Source organism: Hypanus sabinus, chromosome 4 (assembly GCF_030144855.1).
Source record: "Hypanus sabinus isolate sHypSab1 chromosome 4, sHypSab1.hap1, whole genome shotgun sequence".
NCBI classification, from domain to species: Eukaryota; Metazoa; Chordata; class Chondrichthyes; order Myliobatiformes; family Dasyatidae; genus Hypanus; species Hypanus sabinus.
In genome coordinates this window covers 170527482-170552488 of record NC_082709.1, presented here as the reverse complement: position 1 = coordinate 170552488, position 25007 = coordinate 170527482, and the positions used below count along the sequence as shown (strand labels likewise).

The following is a 25007-nucleotide window of genomic DNA, read 5'->3' as shown; positions in this document are numbered from 1 at the left end:
TTTGTTGTCACTGGCTGCTGTGGAGGCCTGTGATTGGGGATATTTAAAGTAGCGGTTGAGAGGTTCTTGACTGGTCTGGGATACAGGGAGAACACAGAAGATTGGGGTTAAGAGTGAAAATGGATCAGCCATGATGAAATGGCAGAGCAGACTCTATGGGCAAAATGGCCCAATTCTGCTCCTGTATTTTATGGTTTTGTGGGTTTGTGGCCAGAGTGCTTGCCCTGTTTGCCAATATCATGAGCGTAACATGTGACCGACGTGCTAATGGGATGGCTTTAGAGCTTGAACTGAGTTCTAATCGGGGATGAAACCAGTGCTTGGGCTGAGTGTTAATGGAGTTGGGTATAGCTTTTGTCCTGTGTGGTAATGGAATGGAACGGTGTTCTGTGTCAATGAGGCAGCAATGGGCCTTTCCCTCACTCAATCCCCATTTTTCAAGTGAGAAAAATGAGCCATAGACTTGTACAAAATAGCATTGAGCTTCTCGGACCTGAAATTCACCGTTTCAGTAAATGGGGAAGCAGCTCATTATCAATATTGCTGCAATGTAGATGACTGACCACACCAGGGCCAACAAATGAGCACGTCACAGCTGGACTAAAATATTTTCCAATATGTGCACAGAAACCTACAGCACAGAGATGGACCTTTTTGTTCCACTTTATCCATGCTGATTGTCCTCACACTAATTCCACTTTCTCACATTAGGGCCATATCCCTCGATACCTCTCCCAAAGACCTGTCTGTTCCCAATCCACGCTAATCCCACTTCTTCACATTAAGGCCTGATCCATCTACGCCTCTCCTAAGAGCTTATTAAATGTTCTAACTGTATCTGTTTCTTCCATCTTCTCTGGCAGCTCATTCCAGATAACTACCACCCCACCCCTTCCGAATCCTTTTCCTTTCCTTTTTAAATCTTTTTATTAATTTTAAACAAACATAAATGGAAACATGAATACAAAGTGTTTGAGAGTACATAATTAATAGTTTAAATAGACATTCATATAATAATAAAATATATAACCTCCCAAACTCATAACATTGATGAACAAAGAGATAAAAAGAAAAAAAAAGACCCCAGAAAAAAAAAGAGAAAAAAAACACTAACCAACATGGGCCATTGAATAATGTTAAGTACATATACAGTAGTGCCAATAACTCCGAACCTCCATCCAAACAATTAAGGATAATATAAGTAAGGTTTAGGAAAAGACAATTCAACTCATATGAAAATGTTGAATAAATGGTCTCCAAGTGTCTTCAAGTTTAACTGAAGAGTCAAAAACAACACTTCTAATTTTTTCTAAGCTCAAACAAGAAATGGTTTGAGAAAACCACTGAAATATAGTTGGAGGATTAATTTCTTTCCAATTCAATAGAATAGATCTTCTAGCCATTAATGTAACAAATGCTATCATTCATCAGGATGAAGAGGATAGACAACTATTATCCACCATTGGTAAACCAAATATTGCAGTAAAAGGATGGGGTTGGATATTAATATTCAAAACTCTTGAAATAATACTGAAAATATCTTTCCAGTAATTTTGTAAACAAGGGCACGACCAAAACATATGGGTTAATGAGGCAACATCAAAATGTTGAATTAACATAAGAATAAAATCGAGCAAGTTTATCCTTAGACATAATGAGCTCTATGTACAACCTTAAATTGTATTAGAGCGTGTTTAGCACAAATAGAGGACGGATTAACTAATAGTAACATTTTCTCCCATTGCTCAGTGGATATAAGACAATGAAGTTCTTCTTCCCATTCCTTCTTAATTTTTTCTGATACATCTGGCTGTATATTCATGATCATATTATAAATGACAGCTACTAAACCCTTTTGAGAAGGATTCAGAGCCAAAATTCTTTCCGTAATGTCCCTCCCGAAACCAACCCTCAGATCTACATTAACTTTCTTCCATCTTACCCAAAACTTTTCTTGTGTTAAGGAGCAAAGGTGAGGATTTCACAACTTCTCAGGATGTTTTGATTTATCTTATGACCAACAGTCATGTTCGAATGTAGTCACTGTGATACTGGTAGGAAATTGTGAAGGTTCTTGGTGGTAACTGAAATATATTTCATAATCTGTATCCTTGGCAACAGCACATTTGAAATCCTTGGTTTTCCTTTGTGGATTTCTGGTTAAAATTAATGACATCTTTGCATTTATCTCATTTTACAGCATTGGGAGGGGTTGTGTTGACAGTCAGTAATGACGTGTGTGAGTGGATATTAAACATTAACCCACGATTGGGTTTCTGCAGACTTTGCCCTTTAACTTGGCTGTACAAATAGTCCTTGCCTTATATCAAATCATAATAAGATTCAGTTTTTATACGTCATCAGAGAAGCCTGCAAACCTAAAGCTCTACTGGTATGGAGTCTTGTTTGATTCCTTCTGTATGATATTTGTTTTTAGGTGACATTACCTTTGTTTATTCTGCAGGCTTCCTAGTCGGGTAGCTGAAAGCTGCTGTTGCTTTTACTTGCAAAGGTTTTCTTTGGAAAACACAGGGCTTCCACTCAAGGTGTATGGTTGATCATTCCTCAGTGCAAAGTCGGAAGGGCACTGGAAAACTCTCGAATGTGTTGGTGGAATTTCTTACCCACGCTTCGTTGCAAATTGAGGAAAAGAACATTTTCAAGCTTAGCAAGACTGTTGAACAGGTCAGAAGTACACTTCTCTCATGAATTCGCCTTTGGTTGGAATATAGTTAACTCTTTCAAAAAAATGGATGGAATATTGAGCCAGATAGCTCTTGGGCCTTGGATGAATTTTGCCTGATTAACTTCTGATCTGTGCCCAAAGGATCTGCTATTTTACAGCAGGCCCTAACACTATGATGGCTTCACTTATTCACCTCTGGTTTATAATTTAATATTCAAAAAATGTGCAAATAGTAACAAGCATAAAACCAAAAGCAATTTAAATAGAGTTGTAGAGCACTATAGCACAGAAATAGGCCTGTTGGCCCAGTGAGTCCATCAAATGTATAATAATAAACAATTAAATAAGGCAGAGCTCTGACCCTTTCCACTGGGGTTTGCCACTTCTTTCAAATGAACCGTTAACTGCTTGTCAGCCAGATTGAAAAATGAGGGGTGAATGTGTCAAACAAGAATGCTTAATCAAACAATATATATGCATATAATATACAGTGTATATTGTAAATATGGATGGATCTATATATGTTGTACAATATAGATGGAACAGTCCCCAGTATTGCTCCCCAACTCTTCCTGTGCTACATTGATGACTGCATTGGTGCTGCTTCATGCACCCATGTTGAGCTCAGCAATTTCATCAACTTTGCCCCCAACTTCCATCCTGCCCTTAAATTCACTTGGTCCATTTCTGACACCTCCTTCCCCTTTCTTGATCTCTGTCTTCATCCCTGGAGACAAACTGTCAACCAATGTCTTTTATAAACCTGCTGATTCCCACAGTTATCTTGACTCTACCTCTTCCCACCCTGTCTCTTATAAAAATGCTACTCCCTTTTCTCAGTTCCTTTGCCTCTGCCACATCTGTTCCCAGGATGTGGCCTTTCCTTCTAGGACATCAGAGATGTCCTCCTTCTTCAAAGTACGGCACTTCCCTCCATCTTGTATTGATGCCAGCTCACCTGCATCTCCTCCATTTCCCCAACATCCATGTTCACCCCATCTTGCTATTGCCTTGTCCTTGAGTCCTCCACCTCCACAAATCATCCTCCGCATCTTCCACCATCTCCAAAGGGATCCTAGAACTAAACGTACCTTTGCTTCCCCTGCTTCTACTTTCCATAGGGAATGCTCCCTCCATGATCTGCTTGTCCATTCATCCCTCCCGGCACTTCCTCCTGAAAGCAGCCTAAATGCTACAACTGCCCGTTCACCTCCTCCCTTGCCTCTCTTCAGGGCTCCAAACCATCCTTCCAGGTGAGACTACACTTCACCAGTGAATCTCCTAGGATCATCTATTGTGTCTGGAGCTACTGATGTGACCTCCTTTACATTGGTGAGACCTGTCATAAATGTTATTTAAATTCTGAGGGACTTATGGAGGATGAATTTCTCTTTGACAAGGGTTCCAGGCTGAACGTAACTGGTGTACCCTCTTGTGCTAGCCATTTCAGCCCTGGGGAAAAGCCTCTGACTATTCAGATGATCATTGCCTCTCATCATCTTATACACCTCTATCAGATCATCTCTCATCCTCTGTTGCTCCAAGGAGAAAAGGCCAAGTTCACGCAACATATTCTCATAAGGTATGCTCCCCAATCCAGGAATCATCCTTGTAAATCTCCTCTGCACCTATTCTATGGTTTCCACGTCCTTCCTGTAGTGAGGCGACCAGAATTGAGCACAGTACTCCACACGGGATCTGACCAGGGTCCTATATAGCTGCACCATTACCCCTTGGCTTCTTAAACTCAATCCCATGACTGATGAAGGCCAATGGACTGTATGCCTTCTTAACCACAGAGTCAACCTACACAGCTGCTTTGAGCGTCCTGTGGGCTTGGACCCCAAGATCCCCCTGGTCCTCCGCTCTGCCAAGAGTCTTGCCATTAATATTATATTCTGCTATCATATTTGACCTACCAAAGTGAACCACCTCACACTTACCTGGGTTGAACTCTATCTGCCACTATTCAGCCCAGTTTTGCATCCTATCATCTGACAGCCCTCCACACTAACCGCAGCACCCCCAACCTTTGTGTCATCAGCAAATTTACTAACCCTTTCCTCCACATCCTCATCCAGTTCATTTATAAAAATCACAAAGAGTAGGCAGTCACAGTACAGATCCCTGAGGCACACCACTGGTCACCCGCCTCCATGCAGAATATGACCCGTCTACAACCACTATTTGCCTTCTGTGGGCAAGCCAGTTCTAGATCGACAAAGCAATGTTCCCTTGGATCCCATGCCTCTTTACTTTCTCAGTAAGCCTTGCATGGGGTACCTTATCAAATGCCTTGCTGAAATCCATATACATTACATCCACTGCTCTACCTTCATCAATGTATTTAGTCACATCCTCAAAAAATTCAGTCAGGCTCATAAGGCACAACCTGGCTTTGATAAAGCCATGCTGACTATTCCTAATCATATTATACCTCTCCAAATGTTCATAAATCCTGCCTCTCAGGGTCTTCTCCATCAACTTACCAACCACTGAAGTAAGACCCACTGGCCTATAATTTCCTGGGCTATCTCTACTCCCTTTCTTGAACAAGGGAATAACATCTGCAACCCTTCAATTCTCCGGAACCTCTCCTGTCTTCATTGTTGATGCATTGTTGATGCCAGAGGCTCAGCAATCTCCTCCCTCGCTTCCCACAGTAACCTGGGGTACATCCCGTTCAGTCCCGGTGACTTATCCAATTTGATGCTTTCCGAAAGCTCCAGCACATCTTCTTTAATATCTACATGCTCAAGCTTTTCAGTCCATTGCAAGTCATCCCTACAATCGCCAAAATCCTTTTCCTTCGTGAATCCTGAAGCAAAGTATTCATTAAGTATCTCTGCCATCTCCTTCGGTTCCATACACACTTTTCTACTGTCACACTTGATTGGTCCTATTCTCTCATGTCTTATCCGCTTGCTCTTCACATACTTGTAGAATGCCTTGGGGTTTTATTATATAACCATGTAACCGTATAACAATTACAGCATGGAAACAGGCCATCTCGGCCCTTCTAGTCTGTGCTGATCGCATACTCTCATCTAATCCCACTGACCCGCACTCAGCCCATAACCCTCCATTCCTTTCCTGTCCATATACCTATCCAATTTTCTTTAAATGACAATACCGAACCTGCCTCTACCACTTCTACTGGAAGCTCATTCCACACAGCTACCACTCTCTGAGTAAAGAAATTCCCCCTTGTGTTACCCTTAAACTTTTGCCCCCTAACTCTCAACTCACGTCCCCTTGTTTGAATCTCCCCTACTCTCAATGGAAAAAGCCTATCCACGTCAACTCTATCTATCCCTCTCATAATTTTAAATACCTCTATCAAGTCCCCGCTCAACCTTCTACGCTCCAAAGAGTAAAGACCTAACTTGTTCAATCTTTCCCTGTAACTTAGGTGCTGAAACCTAGGTAACATTCTAGTAAATCTTCTCTGTACTCTCTCTACTTTGTTGACATCCTTCCTATAATTCGGAGACCAGAACTGTACACAATGCTCCAAATTTGGCCTTACCAATGCCTTGTACAATTTTAACATTACATCCCAACTCCTATACTCAATGAACACACACAAAATGCTGGTGGAATGCAGCAGGCCAGGCAGCATTTATAGGGAGAAGCAATGTCGACGTTTCGGGTCAGGGCAAAGGGTCTCGGCCCGATACGTCGACATTGCTTCTCCCTATAGATGCTGCCTGGCCTGCTGCGTTCTACCAGCATTTTGTGTGTGTTGCTTGAATTTCCAGCATCTGCAGATTTCTTCGTATTTGTCCTATACTCAATGCTCTGATTTATAAAGGCCGACCTACCAAAAGCTTTCTTCACCACTCTATCCACATGAGATTCCACCTTCAAGGAATTATGCACCATTATTCCTAGATCACTCTATTCTACTGCATTCTTCAATGCCCTACCATTTACCATGGATGTTCTATTAGGATTATTCCTACCAAAATGTAGCACCTCACACTTATCAGCATTAAACTCCATCTGCCATCGTTCAGCCCACTCTTCTAACTGACCTAAATCTCTCTGCAAACTTTGAAAACCTACTTCATTATCCACAATGCCACCTACCTTAGTATCATCTGCATACTTACTAATCCAATTTACTACCCCGTCATCCAGATCATTAATGTATATGACAAACAACATTGGACCCAGTACAGATCCCTGAGGCACACCACTAGTCACCGGCCTCCAACCTGACAAACAGTTATCCACCACTACTCTCCGGCATCTCCCACCCAGCCACTGTTGAATCCATTTTACTACTTCAATATTATCTAACGATTGAACCTTCCGTGCAGAACCTTGTCAAAGGCCTTACTGAAGTCCATATAGACAACATCCACTACTTTACCCCATCAACTTTCCTCGTAACCTCTTCAAAAAATTCAATAAGATTTGTCAAACATGATCTTCCACGCACAAATCCATGTTGATTGTTCCTAATCAGACCCTGTCTATCCAGATAATTATATATACCATCTCTAAGAATACTTTCCATTAATTTAACCACCACTGACGTCAAACTGACAGACCTATAATTGCTAGGTTTACTCTTAGAACCCTTTTTAAACAATGGAACCACATGAGCAATACGCCAATCCTCCGGCACCATCCCTGTTTCTAATGACATTTGAAATATTTCTGTCAGAGCCCCTTCTATTTCTACGCTAACCTCCCTCAAGGTCCTAGGGAATATCTTGTCAGGACCTGGAGTTTTATCCACTTTTATATTCCATAAAAGCGCCAGTACTTCCTCCTCTTTAATTGTTATAGTTTCCATAACTTCCCTACTTGTTTCTCATATCTTACACAATTCAATATCCTTCTCCTTAGTGAATACTGAAGAAAAGAAATAGTTCAAAATCTCCCCCATCTCTTTCAGCTCCACACATAGCTGTCCATTCTGATTCTCTAAGGGACCAATTTTATCCCTCACTATCCTTTTGCTATTAATATAACTGTAGAAACCCTTTGGATTTATCTTCCCCTTGCTTGCCAAAGCAACCTCGTATCTTCTTTTAGCTTCTCTAATTTCTTTCACAAGATTCTTCTCACATTCTTTATATTCCTCGAGCATCTCATTTACTCCATGCTGTCTATATTTATTGTAGACGTCTCTCTTTTTCCTAACCAAGTTCCCAATATCCCTTGAAAACCATGGCTCTCTGAAACTTTTAACCTTTCCTTTCAACCTAACAGGAACATAAAGATTCTGTACCCTCAAAATTTCACCTTTAAATGACTGCCATTTCTCTATTACATCCATCCCATAAAACAAATTGTCCCAATCCACTTCTAAATCCTTTCCCATCTCCTCAAAGTTAGCCTTTCTCCAATCAAAAATCTCAACCCTGGGTCCAGTCCTATCCTTCTCCTTAATTATATTGAAACTAATGGTATTGTGATCACTGGACCCGATGTGCTCCCCAACACATACCTCTGTCACCTGACCTATTTCATTCCCTAACAGAAGATCCAACACTGCCCCTTCTCTAGTTAGTACTTCTATGTGTTGCTGCAAAAAACTATCCTGCACACATTTTACAAACTCCAAACCATCCATCCCTTTTACAGTATGGGCTTCCAAGTCTATGTGTGGAAAATTAAAATCTCCCACAATCACAACCCTGTGCTTACTACAAATATCTGCTATCTCCTTGCAAATTTGCTCCTCCAATTCTCACTCCCCATTAGGTGATCTATAATACACCCCTATAAGTGTTACTACACCTTTAACATTCCTCAGTTCCTTAATTCTGTCCACCAAGACCTTCTCATGGCCCCTTCTGGTTCTTCTAATTTCATTCCTAACCTCCTTCCTGCGAGCCTTATAATCTTCTAGTTCTCTATTATTACCTAGTTTTTTGAAACTCATAAGTTCTTTTCCTTTTGACTAGATTGACAAAAGCCTTTGTACACCACAGTTCCTGTACTCTACCATGCTTTCCTTGTCTCATTGGAATGTATCTACACAGAACCCCACGCAAATATCCCCTGAATATTTGCCACATTACTTCAGTACGTTTCCATCTGTTTCCAATTTATACTAACAAGTTCCTGCCTGGTAGCCTTATATTTCCCCTTACTCCAATTAAACACTTTCCTAACTTGTCTGTTCCTATCTTTCTCTAATGCTATGGTAAAGGAGATAGAATTGTGATCACTATCTCCAAAATGCTCTCCCACTGAGAGACCTGACACCTGACCAGGTTCATTTCCAAATACCAAATCAAGTACAGCCTCTCCTCTTGTAGGCTTCTCTACATATTGTGTCAAGAAAATTTCCTGAACACACCTAGCAAACTCCACCCCATCTAAACTCACTCTAAGGACATGTCAATCGATATTTGGGAAATTAAAATCTCCTACCACAACAACCCTATTATTATTACTCCTTTCCAGAATCTGTCTCCCTATCTGCCTCTCAATGTCCCTGTTACTATTGGGTGGTCTATAAAAAACACCCAGTAGAGTTATTGACCCTTTCCTGTTACTAACTTCCACCCACAGAGACTCTGTAGACAATCCCTCCATGACTTCCTCCTTTTCTGCAGCCGTGACACTATCTCTGATCAGCAGCACCATGCCCCCACCTCTTTTGCCTCCCTCCCTGTTCTTTCCGAAACATCTAAAGTCTGACACTCGAAGTAACCATTCCTGCCCCTGCACCATCCAAGTCTCTGTAATGGCCACAACATGATAGCTCCGAATGTTGATCCACGCTCTAATCTCATTCACTTTATTCATAATACTCCTCGCATTAAAAAAGACACATCTCAAACCATTGGTCGAGTGCGTCCCTTCTCTATCACCTGCCTATCCTCCCTTTCACACTGTCTCCAAGCTTCCTCTTTTTGTGAGCCAAACTCCCTTTCCTCTGTCATTTCAGTTTGGTTCCCACCCCCCCCAGCAATTTTGGTTTAAACTCTCCCCAATAGCCTTAGCAAACCTCCCCGCCAGGATATGAGTCCCCTGGGTTTCAAGTGCAACCTGTCCTTTTTGTACAGGTCACAAGTGCCCCAAAAGAGAACCCAGTGATCCAGAAATCTGAATCCCTGCCCCATGCTCCAATCCCTCAGCCACGCATTTATCCTCCACCTCATTCTATTCCTATACACACTGTCATGTGGCACAGGCAGTAATCTTGAGATTACTACCTTTGAGGTCCTGCTTCTCAACTTCCTTCCTAACTCCCTGTAGTCTGCTTTCAGGACCCCCTCCCTTTTCCTGCCTATGTTGTTGGTACCAATATGTACCATGACCTCTGGTAGTTCTCCTTCCCAATTCAAGATATCGTGGATGCGATCAGAAACATCGCACCTGAGAGGCAAACTACCATCCGTGTTTCTTTCCTGCATCCACAGAATCACCTGTCTGACCCCATAACTATAGAGTCCCCTATACTGCTGCCATCCTCTTCATTTCCCTACTCTTCTGAGCCACAGGGCTAGACTCTGTGCCAGAGGCATGGCCAATGTTGCTTCCCCCAGGTAGGCTGTTCCTCCCAACAGGACTCAAGCAGGAGTACTTATTGTCAAGGGGTACAGCTACAGGGGTGCTCTCTAGTACCTGCTTCTTGCCCTTCCCTCTTCTGACTGTTACCCACTTCTCCCCAGGCCCCGGTGTGACCAACTGTCTATAGTTCCTCTCTATCACCTCCTCACTCTCCCTGACCAGACGAAGGTTGTCAAGCTGCATCTCCAGTTCCCTAACCCGGTCCCTAAGGAGCTGCAGCTCGACACACCTGGTCTAGATGTGGCCGTCTGGGAGGCTGGGAGTCTCCCGGTCTTTCCACATCTGACACTGAGCACAGAAAACCAGCCTCACACACATACTTTCTGTCTGATTTCTAAGCAGATAACCTACCTTGCCTCGACCCATTATTGCCGAAGCCCCGTTGAGCCAAAGCCTTCCTACTCTGTCTGCTTCTACTCGAATGCCTGGTGCTCTGAAGCCCGCTCTGTAAAGCTGTCTTCTTTTTAAACTCTTCCCGCTGTTCTCACTGGCCCACCTCCATGCGCTTGTGCAGTTATGCCCTGTTCAAACTTTTGAAGAGCGGTTGAAGAATTCATGTTCTGAAAGTCCCTCATAATTTAAATGATATTAAATACCCCTCATGATATGACAAAGTATTTAAATACCCATTTACACTACACAAAGACCAGTGAGGGAGAGGTTGGTGGCCCACTAGGTCAGCAAATCCTTCTGGGTCCATAGGTCCTGGGATTGGATATCTCTGTGAGTAGGAGTCATGAGAGCAGGTGACACCCCCAGTGTGCAAGTCATCGAGTTCAGAGTTTGAGGCTTAGAATTTAGGGTAATTTAAATCTTGACGGCCACGGTGAGGAACGAGATGCCTGTAGGACACCAAATTAGATACTTTTATTCAAGAAGGGTAGCAGGATTATGCCACTCATTGCGGGCCAGCAAATTAAATTAACTGCCTCTCATGATTACCTCTCAGTCTCCTACACTCCAGGGTATAACCCTGTCCAACCTCTCCGTCTAACTCCATCCTGGCAGCATCCATGTAAATCTTTTCTGCACACTTTCCATCTTTCCTACAGCATGGTGACAAAAACCGAACACAATTCTCCAAGAGTGGTCTCACCAACATCTTGCACAACTGCACCATGACATCCCATCTTTTATACCCGATGATCTAACTGACAGTTTTCAAGAGAAATCATTATATCTGTTGTCTAAATACTCCCTGACCTGCTGACCATTTCCACTACTTTCTGTTTTATTTACGTTGATTGTGATGTTATGTGCTGTCAGCTACCATGTTGGATGTACAGATCAGGATATTCCAGAGTTCAGAGTTCAATTCTGGCATCATCTGTAAAGAGTTTGTGCTGCACTCTATGGCTTTCCTCCGGGTGCTCCGGTTTCCTCCCACAGTCCAATGACGTACCACTTAGTAAGTTAATTGGTTATTGTAAATTATCCTGAAATTAGGCAAGGGCTAAATAGGTGGGTTGCTGGGTGGTATGGCTTGTTAGGCTGGAAGGGCTTGTATCGCTAAATAAATAAATTTCCACACACCTGTTACGGCCTGTGTGGACGAGCAGCAGAATCAATCCCTTTCTCTGTCTATTTTAGGGAGACTAGTGTCCACTGTTCCTTATGTGTCTCCCACTCTGTTTGTGGAATGTCATTTGTCCTGTCAGATTAACATTTGCTCTTACATGCCCAAAACAGTTCTGGTGAGAATTTATTTATTTAGAGGTCCACCGTGGCAACAGGTTCTTCTGGCTGAACGAGCCCACACTGCCCCATTGCGTCCATGTGACCAACTGACAAGCTAACCTTGGCTTTTGAATGTGACAGGAAACTGGAGCACCGGAGCAAATGTGCACACTCATGGGGAGAACGTACAATGGGAATTGAACCCTGGTTATTGGCGCTGTACTTGGGTTACACTAACCATTATGCTACCCTGCTGCCTAAATTTTTTCAGCTTTTTTTCAGTTATATCACCAGTCAGAAATATTATTTAATTGAGCATTACTGTAAGTTACTGCAATAATTATTTTAATAATCCATATGTTTCTTATTTCAGGCATCACATTTAACGTAAAATCCCTGGTACACCATGGTGGCGATTACAACACATCTAGCACTGTTTAGCTTCTCATTAGGTGAGTATCCTGTCTATAGAGATCAGTTTTCATAATACACAGCTGTAGTGAAATAGATCCCACCCTCCCCTGAATGAAAAGAGTGGTGTTTTGACAACCATAGGCTCAATTGGGTTTGTGCAGAAATCAAGATTAGGAGGAAAGCGTTGGACACCTGCGTGTTGAAGGAGGAGGGGATGAATGAGAGGACTTCATGGCAGAAGAGAGATCTGAGCTCTGTAGGTCAGGCATGGGAGAAGTAGACAGATAGAGGAATTAGGATCAGAATTGACAATGAAAGGAAGTAGCTGGATTGGGATGGACGTGGTTTAGTGTAGCCCACAATAAAGGTGTCTCCATCCAGTCACCTATTGCACCACCCTATTGACCCAGGAACACCTAATAAAACTGGTCGAAAAACATCACTGTATCAGATCATCAGAACATTTGCTGGAGCTTGCTATGCAAAAATTGATTGCTGTAAGTTTTGCCTTCATTGATCCAGTTTGCTTTGTATTTCACTGGCTGTGCTTTGGGATGACTTGAAAGTGACATGGAAGTTGTAAACCATATTTTCTTCGGGATATCTCCTACCATCAAGTGCAACAACACTAATCCTGTTATTTGCTTATAATTGAGATATCATTTCCTTTATGTTCTACATACTGGAATGCACCATTTTTTTATAGTTCTGTTTAAATTCAAAGCCATTATGTTTAAATAGAAAAATGAAGTTCAAATTTCCCTCTTGCAACAGAACTAATGACCTAAATTGATTTGTGCGACACCATTTCTTCAGGTGCTTTTCAGACTCTAAGGATCCAAAATGTCAGAAAGAAAGTGCACAAATATTGGGCAGATTGTTTGCCTTTTTTTTCAATGGGGTAAGGACAGGCACAAGGATTATTGTCCTGATACATGGCCCAGATATTGTTCTCTGAGGATTCATACAGGCAAGCCACTGTAATCCAGTCAGAGATGAAGATTTGGAGTCTAAATCATCAGCTTCTCTGGCAACACTGAGAATGAGAGAGGAGGATCATGGGAAGTGTGAGTCTTGCCTTTGAGGAGAGTGGTGGGTTTGGATTGGTTCAGGGTTCAACAGCAAACCTCTCAACAGCAAAAATTTGGCCACAGGCCCAATTACAAGCCTCTGTATTTGAATAAGTCCAAGTTCAATGTACATTATTAAAGTATGTGTGCAGTATATAACCCTGAAGTTTGTCTTCTCCACAGACAGTCCCGAAACAAAGTACCATGGAACTAACCTGTTCAAAGAAAAACATTAAACATCAACCGCCCCTTCTTCCCACATGCATTCAAAATTGCAACAAAAAAAAACTGAGAACACAGAAAATGAAACACAAAAAGCACATTTCAGTGCAGTTCAGATCAGTGTTCATTATCTGCAGGCCGCCTGATTCAAAAATCACCTAATAGTAGTAGCAAAAGTTTATATTTTATTAAAAGTAGACAATCATCCATCTGCCATCGGCACCATTTCACAGGAGGCACGCACTAGTTAGATTCGCATTGCTTTTGAAGTCTCTATTGTATGATATCCAGATGTTGAGGGAAGTTTATTCATGCAATTGTACTGTTACAGGCTTGAAAGCCAAGAGGTCATTGATTGCCAACTTTTTCCTTTCTTAAAGAATTTCACAGCCACTTTTCTCAATGTTACATTTATGCTCTCTCAACTGTTTATCTTTTAGGTGTGTGTTTATCTACTCAAATCATAGCAGGTCCAAAAAATGTCTATGCTTTGCTTCATGCTGATGCTGCGTTCAACTGCACAGTTTCAGAACCGTGGAGTGTTATCATCTGGTTAATGGGCTCGATACCCATCCTTACTGTTGTAAAAGAAGGACCAATTATAACAGATCCTCAATTTGGGCAACGGAATTATTCAACTAACACTGCTTTTACTTCAGAACTTATCATCTCATCAGTGAGCATGGAAGAAAACATGACCGTGAGCTGCAGCATCCAAACTGACGGACAAAAAGAGGCATTTTTGTTTGTACAGGGTCAGTACTAATGCTTTAAATGATTTGGAATCTGAGGTTGTTGTCTGTTGAGTAGAGATAATTAAAAGGAGGACTAGTTAAGGGGCAGCACGGTAGTGTAGTGGTTAACACTAAGCTTTACAGGACAGTAGAAGAGGGTTGAATTCCTGCCACTGTATGTAAGGATTTTGTACATTCTTCCTGTGACTGTGGGTTTCCTCCGGGTGCTTCAGTTTCCTCCCACAGTCCAAAGACATACCGGTTGGTAGATGAATTGGCCATTGTAAATCGTCCCATGATTAGGTTAGTACTATATCAGTGGATTGCTGGGTGGTACAGGTTGAACTTCTGGAAGGGCCTATTCTGTGTTATATTTCAATAAACGGATAAATAATAATAAAAAATAAATATTCAACTCCCTTTGTTTAAATTGTGAGTGTCCTCAACAGGGATGATAGGGAGGGCATCAATGATGAATATATTGGTGAGGGGATAGGAACTTATGTTTATTTCGATGCAATGAAAAGCACCACTTGAAAGACCTCTGGGGGAAGATCATTGATGCAGAAGAAAATGGCAGAGTGAAGGAAATGATGAAAAGAGAAAAATAAAGGAACAAAAGGTGTATTCAGAGAAGGTGTGAATGGTTAAATAAATGTTGCAGTGTGTCCAGAAAGGCAGGCAAAGGTTGGAAATATATAATTTTCTAATTTTGATGGTAAGTCCTCGACCTGAAATACTGCCTCCACATCCCTTTCTACTGAGTATTTTTTCACCATTTTTTCCCTTTTGTACTTCATTCTATTCTCTGTCATTTTTCCTCTTTTTCATTATTAAATACAAACATATGAACATAGAGCAGAAGATTCTCAGACTCTCCAGCCATTTTATAACATTGTGCACAGACTAACAGAAAACTACCAAGTGGGAATTCTGCATGACCAAGATTACCTTTATGGGTTTAAAAGTACCTTTGAAACATTTTAAATGGTTTACGAAATATTCTCTCTTCTTTCAACTTACTATTAATCTCTAATACATCTTTGGTTCTTGCATTCTTAACCCTTTATAAAATATTTTGGCCTCTGCTTTGAGCCTTCGCTACATCTAATGGTTACCTGTGTCAGGATGGTTTAAAGACAATTGGCAGAATGAGCCTTGTGCCAGCCATTTCAGGTTCTGGGTTTGCGCTGTGACCAACTGCAGTCTATATTGTGAGCCAATGATCAAACCACTCTTTCATCTAACAGGATCAGAAGCTTCGAGCAGGAGATGTGGAAGGGAAAGGAGTTAAGACAGGGGTTACAAAGGCTATCTGATAGATCAAAAGAAATGCATTATTATGGTTTTCTGTATGTTTCAACTACTGGACTGAAGGCAATTCTTTCCCATCTCCTCCTCAGTTTTTTTTCATCTTGTGTGCTTTGATTGTTGTCTGTTTCAGTTGTTCACACTCTTCAAGCAAGCAAGGAAATCTTTTATCTTGCTTAGTCCTTTTTATTTACCTCTGCATACAGCCATAATCACGCCTTTCCCAGGGGAGTAGATATGCAGTAGTTATTTATGTTTCCAATACTAGCTTGCATTAATGTATTATCTATTATGCAGCAAGGTGCTCCAAGAAGCTTTGCATGAATATTTTTAAGCACGTGACCACTCAGCTGGGCCAGAGTACATCAAGCTTGTTTAAGGAAATGAACTAGTATTGAATTATGCTTGGAAATTTACCTTGATAATTTTCATTCATTGTAGTTCTACAGTTCTCCACTATCTTTAGAAGGTTTAATACATCTTCTTTCATAAACATAAGCACAAAACGTGTTTTGGGACCAATTTCCTTACTGAATTTATTTTGTGTTATAGGTGTATACACTCAGTGTCCACTTTATCAGGTATAGCTGATCGTTAATGCAAATATGTAATCAGCCAATCATTTGGCAGCAACGCAATACACAAAAGCATGTAGACGTGGTCAAGAGGTTGAGTTGTTGTTTAGTCCAAATATCAGAATGGGGAGGAAATGTGATCTAAGTGACTTTGATGGTGGAATGATTGTTGGCGCCAGACGCTGTAGTTGCAATATCTCAGTAACTGCTGATCTCCTGGGATGTTCATGAGCAACAAACAGACTTCAGCTTACAGAGAATGGCGGATAAACCAAAAAAAAAATCCAGTGAGCAGCTGTTTTAAGGGCAAAAGAAACACCTTGTTAATGAGGGAGGTCAGAGGAGAATGGCCAGACTGGTTCAAGCTGACATGAAGGCAACAGTAACTCAAATAGTTATGTGTTACAATAGTGGTGCACAGTAGAGCATCTCTGAATGCACAACACATGGAACCTTGAAGTGGATGGTCTGCAGCAGCAGAAGGTTTACACTCAGTGGCCACTTTATTAGGTACCTCCTGTAAACAGCGGCAGGGTGGAGATATGTCTCTACCAAAGGAGGTGTAAGGCGCTTTTTCCCTCCGCTAGCTAGAAGGCCACCCTTGGGCAAGGCGTAACTCCTGCTTAGCCGCCCCCTCTCCCCCCGATCAGGGTCATGTGAAGCCAGGGGGCAGGTGGTGGATGGTCGTATGAGGAGTTGGTGCATATCACAAGTCCTGGTTATGCAACCACTGACATCAGGCAGACAATCTCTGAAGAGCATTGGCAATGGTTGGGGTCACCAGTCTTGTAAGATACTACCCAGAAAGAGGCAGTGGCAAACCACTTCTGTAGAAAAATTTGTCAAGAACAATTGTGGTCATGGAAAGGCCATGATCGCCCCATGTCATATGACACGACACCTAATAATAATAATAATAATAATAGCCATAATAATGTGTACTTTATTGATCCACAGTGGGAGGTTCTTTTGTTACAGCAACAACATTTAAAAACACACTTAACAGTGTGAAAACTTAACTAAAAATAAAGTACAAAACAATAATATACACCTCACTCTACTTGGATGGTCTTGAAGCTGGGTATGGCAGCACTACGATGATAATGACGATGATATACCTAATAAAGCGGTCTCTGAGAGTGTATAACTTATGAGTAAACTATGTATTAGTTCTTTAAGTACTGCTAGAGCTATAACAGAGAATGGGGCCATTTGACTCATCCCACAGAGCATTCCAACTGGTTCCATTCAGTTATTCCTCTGCAGACTTACACCTTATTCTTTTTCGCTTGCTTTCCAACTCCCCTTTCACTTTTTTCCCCCCACTTTCCATACCTACTGTCGGGGTAATTCAACCTCCAAGTGCGCCTTTAGAACGTGGGTGGAAGCTGGAAAGTGCGGCCAAACCTCCAGACGAGGTTTAGCTTTGTTTTACATAGGGAGTGCTGGGTGCATGGAGTGCTCTGCTCCGGATGGTGGTAGAGGGGAAATTTTAGGGACATTTAAGAGACTCTTTGATAGGCACTTGGATGAAAGAAGCGTAAAAGGCTATGTGGGAGGGAAGGGTTAGATTGATCTTGGACTAGGTGAAAAGGTCTGCACAACATCCTGGGCCAAAGGGTCTGCACTGTGCTGTACTGTTCTGTCTTCAGAGTTCTATATATATATATATTTGTTAACTTGAATGGCAAGTTCATCACTGTTAAAACAACATGCAAACCAAAATCCCTGCTCTTACTCTATTCACAGTTGATGGAACAGTATATTTTGAGAAGCTGATTTCATCTGTTGTGGTAAACCATGCCTCGGATATCGTCTGTAAGGCAGAGGGCTGGAATCCTGCACCGATCATTGAGTGGAAAAATAATGGAACAGTGGTTGATTCGCAAATGTACAGCACCACCATCCAACAGTCTTCAAAAAATCTCTACAATGCCATCAGCATTTTAAATCTCACCCTTAGCGCTAATGCCAAGATCATCTGTCAGGCTGACATCAAAGCTCTTCCTCAGCCTAAATCTGCTGAACTATCCATCACTGTGAAACCAGGTTAGTGTAGTGCTTTGTGCATTGGGGTGAAGAAGGGCTTATTTAATACTGTGATTTACTGTCTGATCTTAGAGATGAGAGTTATTTCAATCCTAGTCTACGGGAAGGTACCACAGATGGATGACTGTCGTATAGGGAATGGAGCATTGCAAGGTATACCTCAACTTTGTTTCCTGGAGAATATGGTACTAGATGTATCTGCTTGTGAGAAAAAAAAACAATATTGTTTACCGTACTGGCCTAGACCAAGGGCATGAAAGTCATTAATCATTCCTTGATTCTGATGAAATGTTTTGTGGGGGCACAATAAATGAAGATAGGATTAGGCTGAAACTTCCTGACATTTATCTACTGAGTCCTCTTCTGAGGACTGGCTTCTGAAAGGGACCACTGGTCGTTCACAGGAATCCACAGAATGACTTCGGTGACAAAGAAGATAATTGTATAAACTTATTTTTTTTTTAACTTTATCCTTATTTATAGGGAAGCAGACAACCACAATAATGAGGAGAATAGAACCATATTTATTAAATGTACAATGCAAAAACACTACTGGATTTGTAACCAATAGTGATTTTTATCCTATGATGTTTGGTATTCATGCCTTCAAGGATTCTAAAGCCAATTTCTAATTGGTATAATTGGGAGGTGTGTACCACCAGAGGTGATTAAAGTCAGTTTAATCTATTGACTTTCTTTAAAATCAAGAGTACATATAAAACTATCTAAGTCACATCCTCATCAAATAACTACACTGAATTTATCACACAACCAGCTCTCTCTCCAGTACAATAGCAATGGTGAACAGAGACAATTTTTCCAAGGTTCCTATGTTTATGCATTAGAAATTTGCAATATTACGGTTTGTTCCCCCCTTTTCCAAATTTAAAATCAATTAATGGTATTTAACAATTTGCTAGTTTTCTGATAGTGTTTAAAGCCAATGCATTCTAATGAAATACAGTTATGGAGAAGCATAGAACAGAAACAGGTTCTCTGGCCCATCTGGTCTGTGCCGACCCATTTAAACTGCCTGCTGTCATCGACTTGCACCGTAGCCCTCCGTACCCCTGCCATCTTCGTACCTATCCAAAATTCTCTTAAATGTTGAAATCAAGCTTGCATGCACCACTTGCTCTGGCAGCTTATTCCACAGTCTCATGAACCTCTGAGTGAAGAACTTTACCCTCATATTCCCTTCAAGCTTTTCACCTTTCGTCCTTAACCCATGACCTCTAGTTGTAGTCCCACCCAACCTTAGTGGAAAAAGTCTGCTTGGATTTACCCTATCTATATCCCTCATAATTTTATATACTTTTATCAAATCTCCCCTCAGTCTTCTATGTTCCAAGGAAAACATTTCTAACCTATTCAATACTTCCTTATAACTCAGGTCCTCCAGCCCTGGCAACATCCTTGTAAATTTTCTCTGCATCCTTTCAACCTTATTTACATCATTCCTGTAGGCAGGTGACCAAAACTGTACACAATACTCCAAATGAGGCCTCAGCAATTTTTATACTTCTTCCTCCTGTACTCTGTTCTTTGATTTATGAAGGCCAATATGCCAAAAGCTTTCTTTATGACCCTATCTATCTGTGACACCACTTTCAATGAATTATGGACCTGTATTCCCAGATCCCCTTTTTTTCTACAACACTTTTCAGTGCCCTACCATTCACTGTGTAAGACCTACCTTTACTTGTCTCGCACTTGTCTGCATTAAATTCCATCTGCTATTCTTCAGCCCATTTTTCCAGCTGGTCCCAGTCCCGCTGCAAACTCTGATAGTCTTCCTCGCCGTCCACTACACTCCCAATCTTGGTGTCATCCAGAAATTTACTGATCCAGTTAGTCACATTATTATCCAGATCATTGCTATACATGACAAACAGAAATGGACCCAGTCCTGATCCCTGCGGCACTCCACTAGTCACAGTCCTCCAGTCAGAGAGGTAACCATCAATTACACACTCTAGTTTCTTTCACAAAGCCAATGTCTAATTTAATTTAATTGAATGCCAAGTAAATGAACCTTTCTGACCAACCTCCAATGTGGGACCTTGTCAAATGCCTTACTAAAGTCCACATAGCCAACATCCACTGCCTTTCCTTCATCAGCCTTCCTGGTAACTTCCTCAAAAAACTCTTAAGATTGGTTAGACATGACCTACCACGCACAAAGCCAGGTTAACGATCCTTAATCAGTCCCTGTCAATCCAAATACTCCTCTATCCAGTGCCTCAGAATACCTTTCAATAATTTTCAGACTACAGACATCAGGCTTACCAACCTATAATTCTCTCGCTAATTTGTAGAGCCTTTCTTAAACAGCAAAACAATGTTAGCTATCCTCCTGTCCTCTGGTACTTCACCTGTTGCTAAGGATGATTTAAATATCTCTGCTAGGACCCAGCAATTTCTTCACTTGCCTTCCATAGGGTCTGAAGGAGCTCCTTGTTAGGTCCTGGGGATTTATTCACCCTAATTTACCCCAAGAGAGCAAACACCTCCTCCTCTGTAATCTGTATAGAGTCCATGAAGTTGATGCCATTTTGCCTCACTTCTATAGACTCTGTGTCCTTCTGAGTAAATACAGATGCACAATAATGCAGTTAAGATCTCTCCTATCTCTTTTGGCTCCATGCATGAATTACCATCCTGATTTTCAAGAGGACCAAATTGGTCCCTTGCAGCTCTTTGGTCTTAACATATCTGTAGGATACCCTAGGATTCTTCTTCACCTTGTCTGCTAAGGCAACCACATACCTTCTTTTAGGGGAATTTTAGGGGAAAGGATATCAGTCCAATATCCCCCTGATCAAAAGTTACCAACACATTTGAGAGTTAGATCGATTAATTGACAACTTATCCTTTTAAAAAATTTTGCTAATGTTATAATTTACTTTGACGGACAAATCTCAATGTATTTGCACTCTAAAGTAACAAAGATACTACTGCACACACACAAAATTCTTCAAGAACTCAGTAGGTCAGTGAGCCTGTACTTAGGGCAATGAACAGTCAGTATTTCGAGCTTAGACCCTACAGCAGGACCGTTCATATCCCTCCATAGATTTCCTCCGGCATTTTGAGTGTGTTGCTGCAGATTTCCAGCATCTGCAGAATCTCTTGTGTCATAGATACCACAGAATGTTTTACAGAGAGGCATATCCAGCTGTAGTATCCAGTGATGAAAATAAAATAAATATTATATTTGTACAATGCCTTTGAAGATTTCAGACATTTCAAAGCACTTTGTAGCTATTGTTGAAATTTGGGATACTTTGGGTTTTCATTATAACTTACTAAACTGGATAGTATTAACTCTTCCAACAGCTCAGCCTTCCTGGATTCAGTTTGATAGTCTGTGCTGAGCCAATTTATGCCAGGCGTGTGATGGTGAAGGTACAAGAATTGATCTTAATTTCCTTAAAGGAAAGTGGAAACCTGTCTGGCAATTTACTGACATGAAAGCTGTGGGTGTACACTCAGTATTCATTTTATCAGTACTTCCTGTGCCTAATGAAGTGGCCACTGAGTTTACAGTATGTTCATGGTCTTCTGCTGCTGCAGCCCATCCACTTCAAGATTTTATGTGTTATGCATTCAGAAATGCTCTTCTACACACCACTGTTGTAACGTGAGGTTATTTGATTTCCTGTTGCCTTCCTCTCAGTTTGAAGCAGTCTGACCACTGTCCGCTGACCTCTCTCATTAACAAGATGTTTCACCCACAGAACTGCTGCTTACTGAATATTTAAAAACATTTTCTCACCATTCTCTATGAACTCTGCAGACCGTTGTGTGTGAAAATCCCAGGAGATCAGCAGTTTCTGAGATACTCAAACCACCCCGTCTGGCACCAACAATCATTGCACGGTCAAAGTCACTTAGATCACATTTCTTCCTCAAACTGATGTTTGGTCCGAGCAACCAATGAATCTCTTGACTGTCTCTACATGCTTCTATGCATTGAGTTGCTGCCACATGATTGGCTGATTAGATATTTGCATTACTGAGCAGGTGTACAGGTGCGCCTAATAAAGTGGCCACTGAGTGTAGATACGTGGTGACAACAGGGCTGAATTCTACCATTGTAAACTCAAAGTTAAACAGCTTCCTAACACTTGGGCTCAGATAAAAGTGGACAAATGAGAAAGCCAGCGTCTACAAATCATATCCAAGTCAGAGGCATATTTTGGGTTAGGTAGAGTGAATTTGGGATTGTATTCTCAAGTTTACTGGTACTGCCTGATTTTTACCTGGTTTACCCTGTTTACATTTCATCTACTGTCTCAAAATGATTCTATTATTAGGAAATGTTTAAAGTTCAAAGTAAATTCATTATCAAAGTACGTATATGTTACTATATACTGCCCTGAGATTCATTTTCTTGCTGGCATTTACAGTAGGACAAAGAAATACAGTATAATCAATGAAAAACTACTCTCAAACAAAGAATGACAATCAATATGCAAAAGAAGACAAGCTGTGCAAATGCAAAAGAATAGTAATTAATAATAGACAAATCAATAATACTGAGAACACGAGTTATACAGTCCTTGAGAGTGAGTCCACAGGCTGTGGAATTATTCCAGTGTCACGGTGAGTGAGACTATCCATGCTGGATCCGGAGACTGATGGTTGAAGGGTAACAACTGTTCCTGAACCTGGTGATGTGGAACCTAAGGCTCCTGAACAACCTCCCTGAAAGCAATAGTAAGTAGAGAGCAGCACACACAAAATGCTGGAGGAACTCAGCAGGCCAGGCAGCATCTATGGAAACGAGTAAGTAGAGAGCATGGGCTCCTTGATGATGGATGCTGCTTCCTTGTGACATCACTCTCTCTTAATGTGCGCCTGTCGGTGGGGAATGTTCTCAAATGTGTACTAATCCTCTGTAGCTTTGACTTCTACAGCTGGCACGGATCAGACCTGGCTAATTGTTGCCATTGTGGTGCCAATCGTTGTGGCCATCCTGCTGATCATACTCATCATTGTGATTATTTTCTGCATAAAACGAAGAAAGCAAGATGGTTAGTTTCAATTTTCTCTTAGTCCTTTAAAAGATGAACTTATGTATGTACAGCTTTACTTAACATGCTTGCTCTTTACTTAACAGACTTTGTATTATATTTATGAATGTGCATAGTGAGTTGGTATACCGTATTACCCTAGGGCCTAGGGTCTTACTGCACAGCATGCCTGATGGATTTTATCTGTGGTAGCAGAGTCTTTGACTGTCATTCTATTCAAGTGAGCTGGAGTGATCTATATTATTTGATGTTAACATAATAAATTAATTTCTGACAATGATAGTAACAAATGAAGGCATGGGGGAGGAAAAAGCCTTGAAAAAAGAATTCTCAATTGATCCCTTTGCTAAGTAGCTACCTTGAATTAGTCAAGGACAAATAGTTGCCAATGTTAGTCATTTATTTGCAGACAATATGTTCCACATATTCACTGCTCTCTGTGTAAAATAATGAGGCATAGATTATTGTCTGAAGCCCTTGATTCTAGATAACTCAGTGATTCATATCCAGTTTTGTCAAAACATGGTTTAAACTGGGTTTCAGATGTTCTCCCAAGATGGAGCAAAAAGGATTGAACTAACTTCTGTGTAGCACATTGAGATGGTTATATCATTTGAAAGCCTCAATTATGGACACTGGGCTGCCTTCTCAGGCGTGTTTTGTCCCTTTATGTGGACCTTTAACTGAGATACAGCGCTGAACAGGCCTTTTGGCCCTTCAAGCTATGCTGCCCAGCAATTCCCGATTTAATCAGAGCCTCATAATGGGATAATTTATAATGACCAATTAACCTATTAACCAGTGCGTCTTTGGACTGAGGGAGGAAACTGGAGTATACCGAGGAAATCCATGTGGTCAATGGGAGAACGTACAAACTCCTTACAGACAGCAGCGGCAATTGAAACTGGGTTGCCTCTACTGTAAAGTGTTGTGCTAACCACTACACTATTATGCCATCCAAATTAATTTGCTCCTTTATAATTTCATTTTTCTTTTGATTTTAGAAACAAGCTACCAGAGTGAGTTAAGGTAAGTAGGCGTGCATTAATTTTTTTGTATGGAATGTGCGTGGAAGGTCAGGGCTTAGAGGACTATGGGCTGAAAGCAGGAAATTGAGACTAACTGAGAGGGCATATGGTTAGTATGGACTTGTTGAGCCAATATGAACCCAGCCATACAAACTCTCTGAGATTCCTGCTCTCCTCCCATTTAGGGTGAGAAGGGAGAGATTTCACAGGAACTTGAGCGGCAATTTTATTGCCCAGAGTGGTCAGAGGAAGTTATTGACAACATTTAAAAGGTACCTGGACAGGAAAAGGGTTTAGACTCTCTGAAAATTTTTTTATGCCATGGACTAATACCATTAGGCAAGAGGTCCCTGGACCCCTTGTTCAGAAGGATATGAGGCAAATGGGACTAGCTTAGATGGGAATCTTGGTAGGCATGGATCAGTTGGTCCGAAAGGCCTATTTTCATGCAGCATGACTCTATAACTCTAAGTTTGGTGCCTTGAGCATCCTTGAATTTAACAGCTTCAGTACTGCTGGTCATGTCTTCATGGAAAGGGAATTGCTTCAGGAAAGCTCTCCCAAAATCCCTGTCTCCTTTTCCTCTGTTATTCCTAATCTCAGCTTTTGGTCAGCTTCCAAAAGGTTCCCTTGTGCGTCAAAGTAGGGCTATTTAAAATT

The 25007-nt window shown here is 41.3% G+C and overlaps 1 protein-coding gene across 8 annotated transcripts in view; it reads left to right on the top strand.

Annotated features, from left to right (window-relative positions):
• igsf5b (immunoglobulin superfamily, member 5b) overlaps window positions 1-25007 on the top strand; it is a 71855-nt gene that overhangs the window by 2900 nt on the left and 43948 nt on the right. For 2 of the 8 annotated variants that reach the window (XM_059968771.1, XM_059968770.1), the window contains exons 1-6: window positions 2329-2685; window positions 12279-12357; window positions 14052-14366; window positions 17981-18280; window positions 23188-23319; window positions 24324-24348. In XM_059968771.1, the coding sequence (XP_059824754.1) occupies window positions 12312-12357; window positions 14052-14366; window positions 17981-18280; window positions 23188-23319; window positions 24324-24348 (818 nt within the window). In that variant the 5' untranslated portion in view covers window positions 2329-2685; window positions 12279-12311. Of the gene's footprint in view, window positions 1-2283; window positions 2686-3918; window positions 4019-4127; window positions 4269-12278; window positions 12358-14051; window positions 14367-17980; window positions 18281-23187; window positions 23320-24323; window positions 24349-25007 lie in introns of those variants that run through there. The other 6 variants (XM_059968765.1, XM_059968763.1, XM_059968766.1 and 3 more) reach the window with 6 other exon arrangements.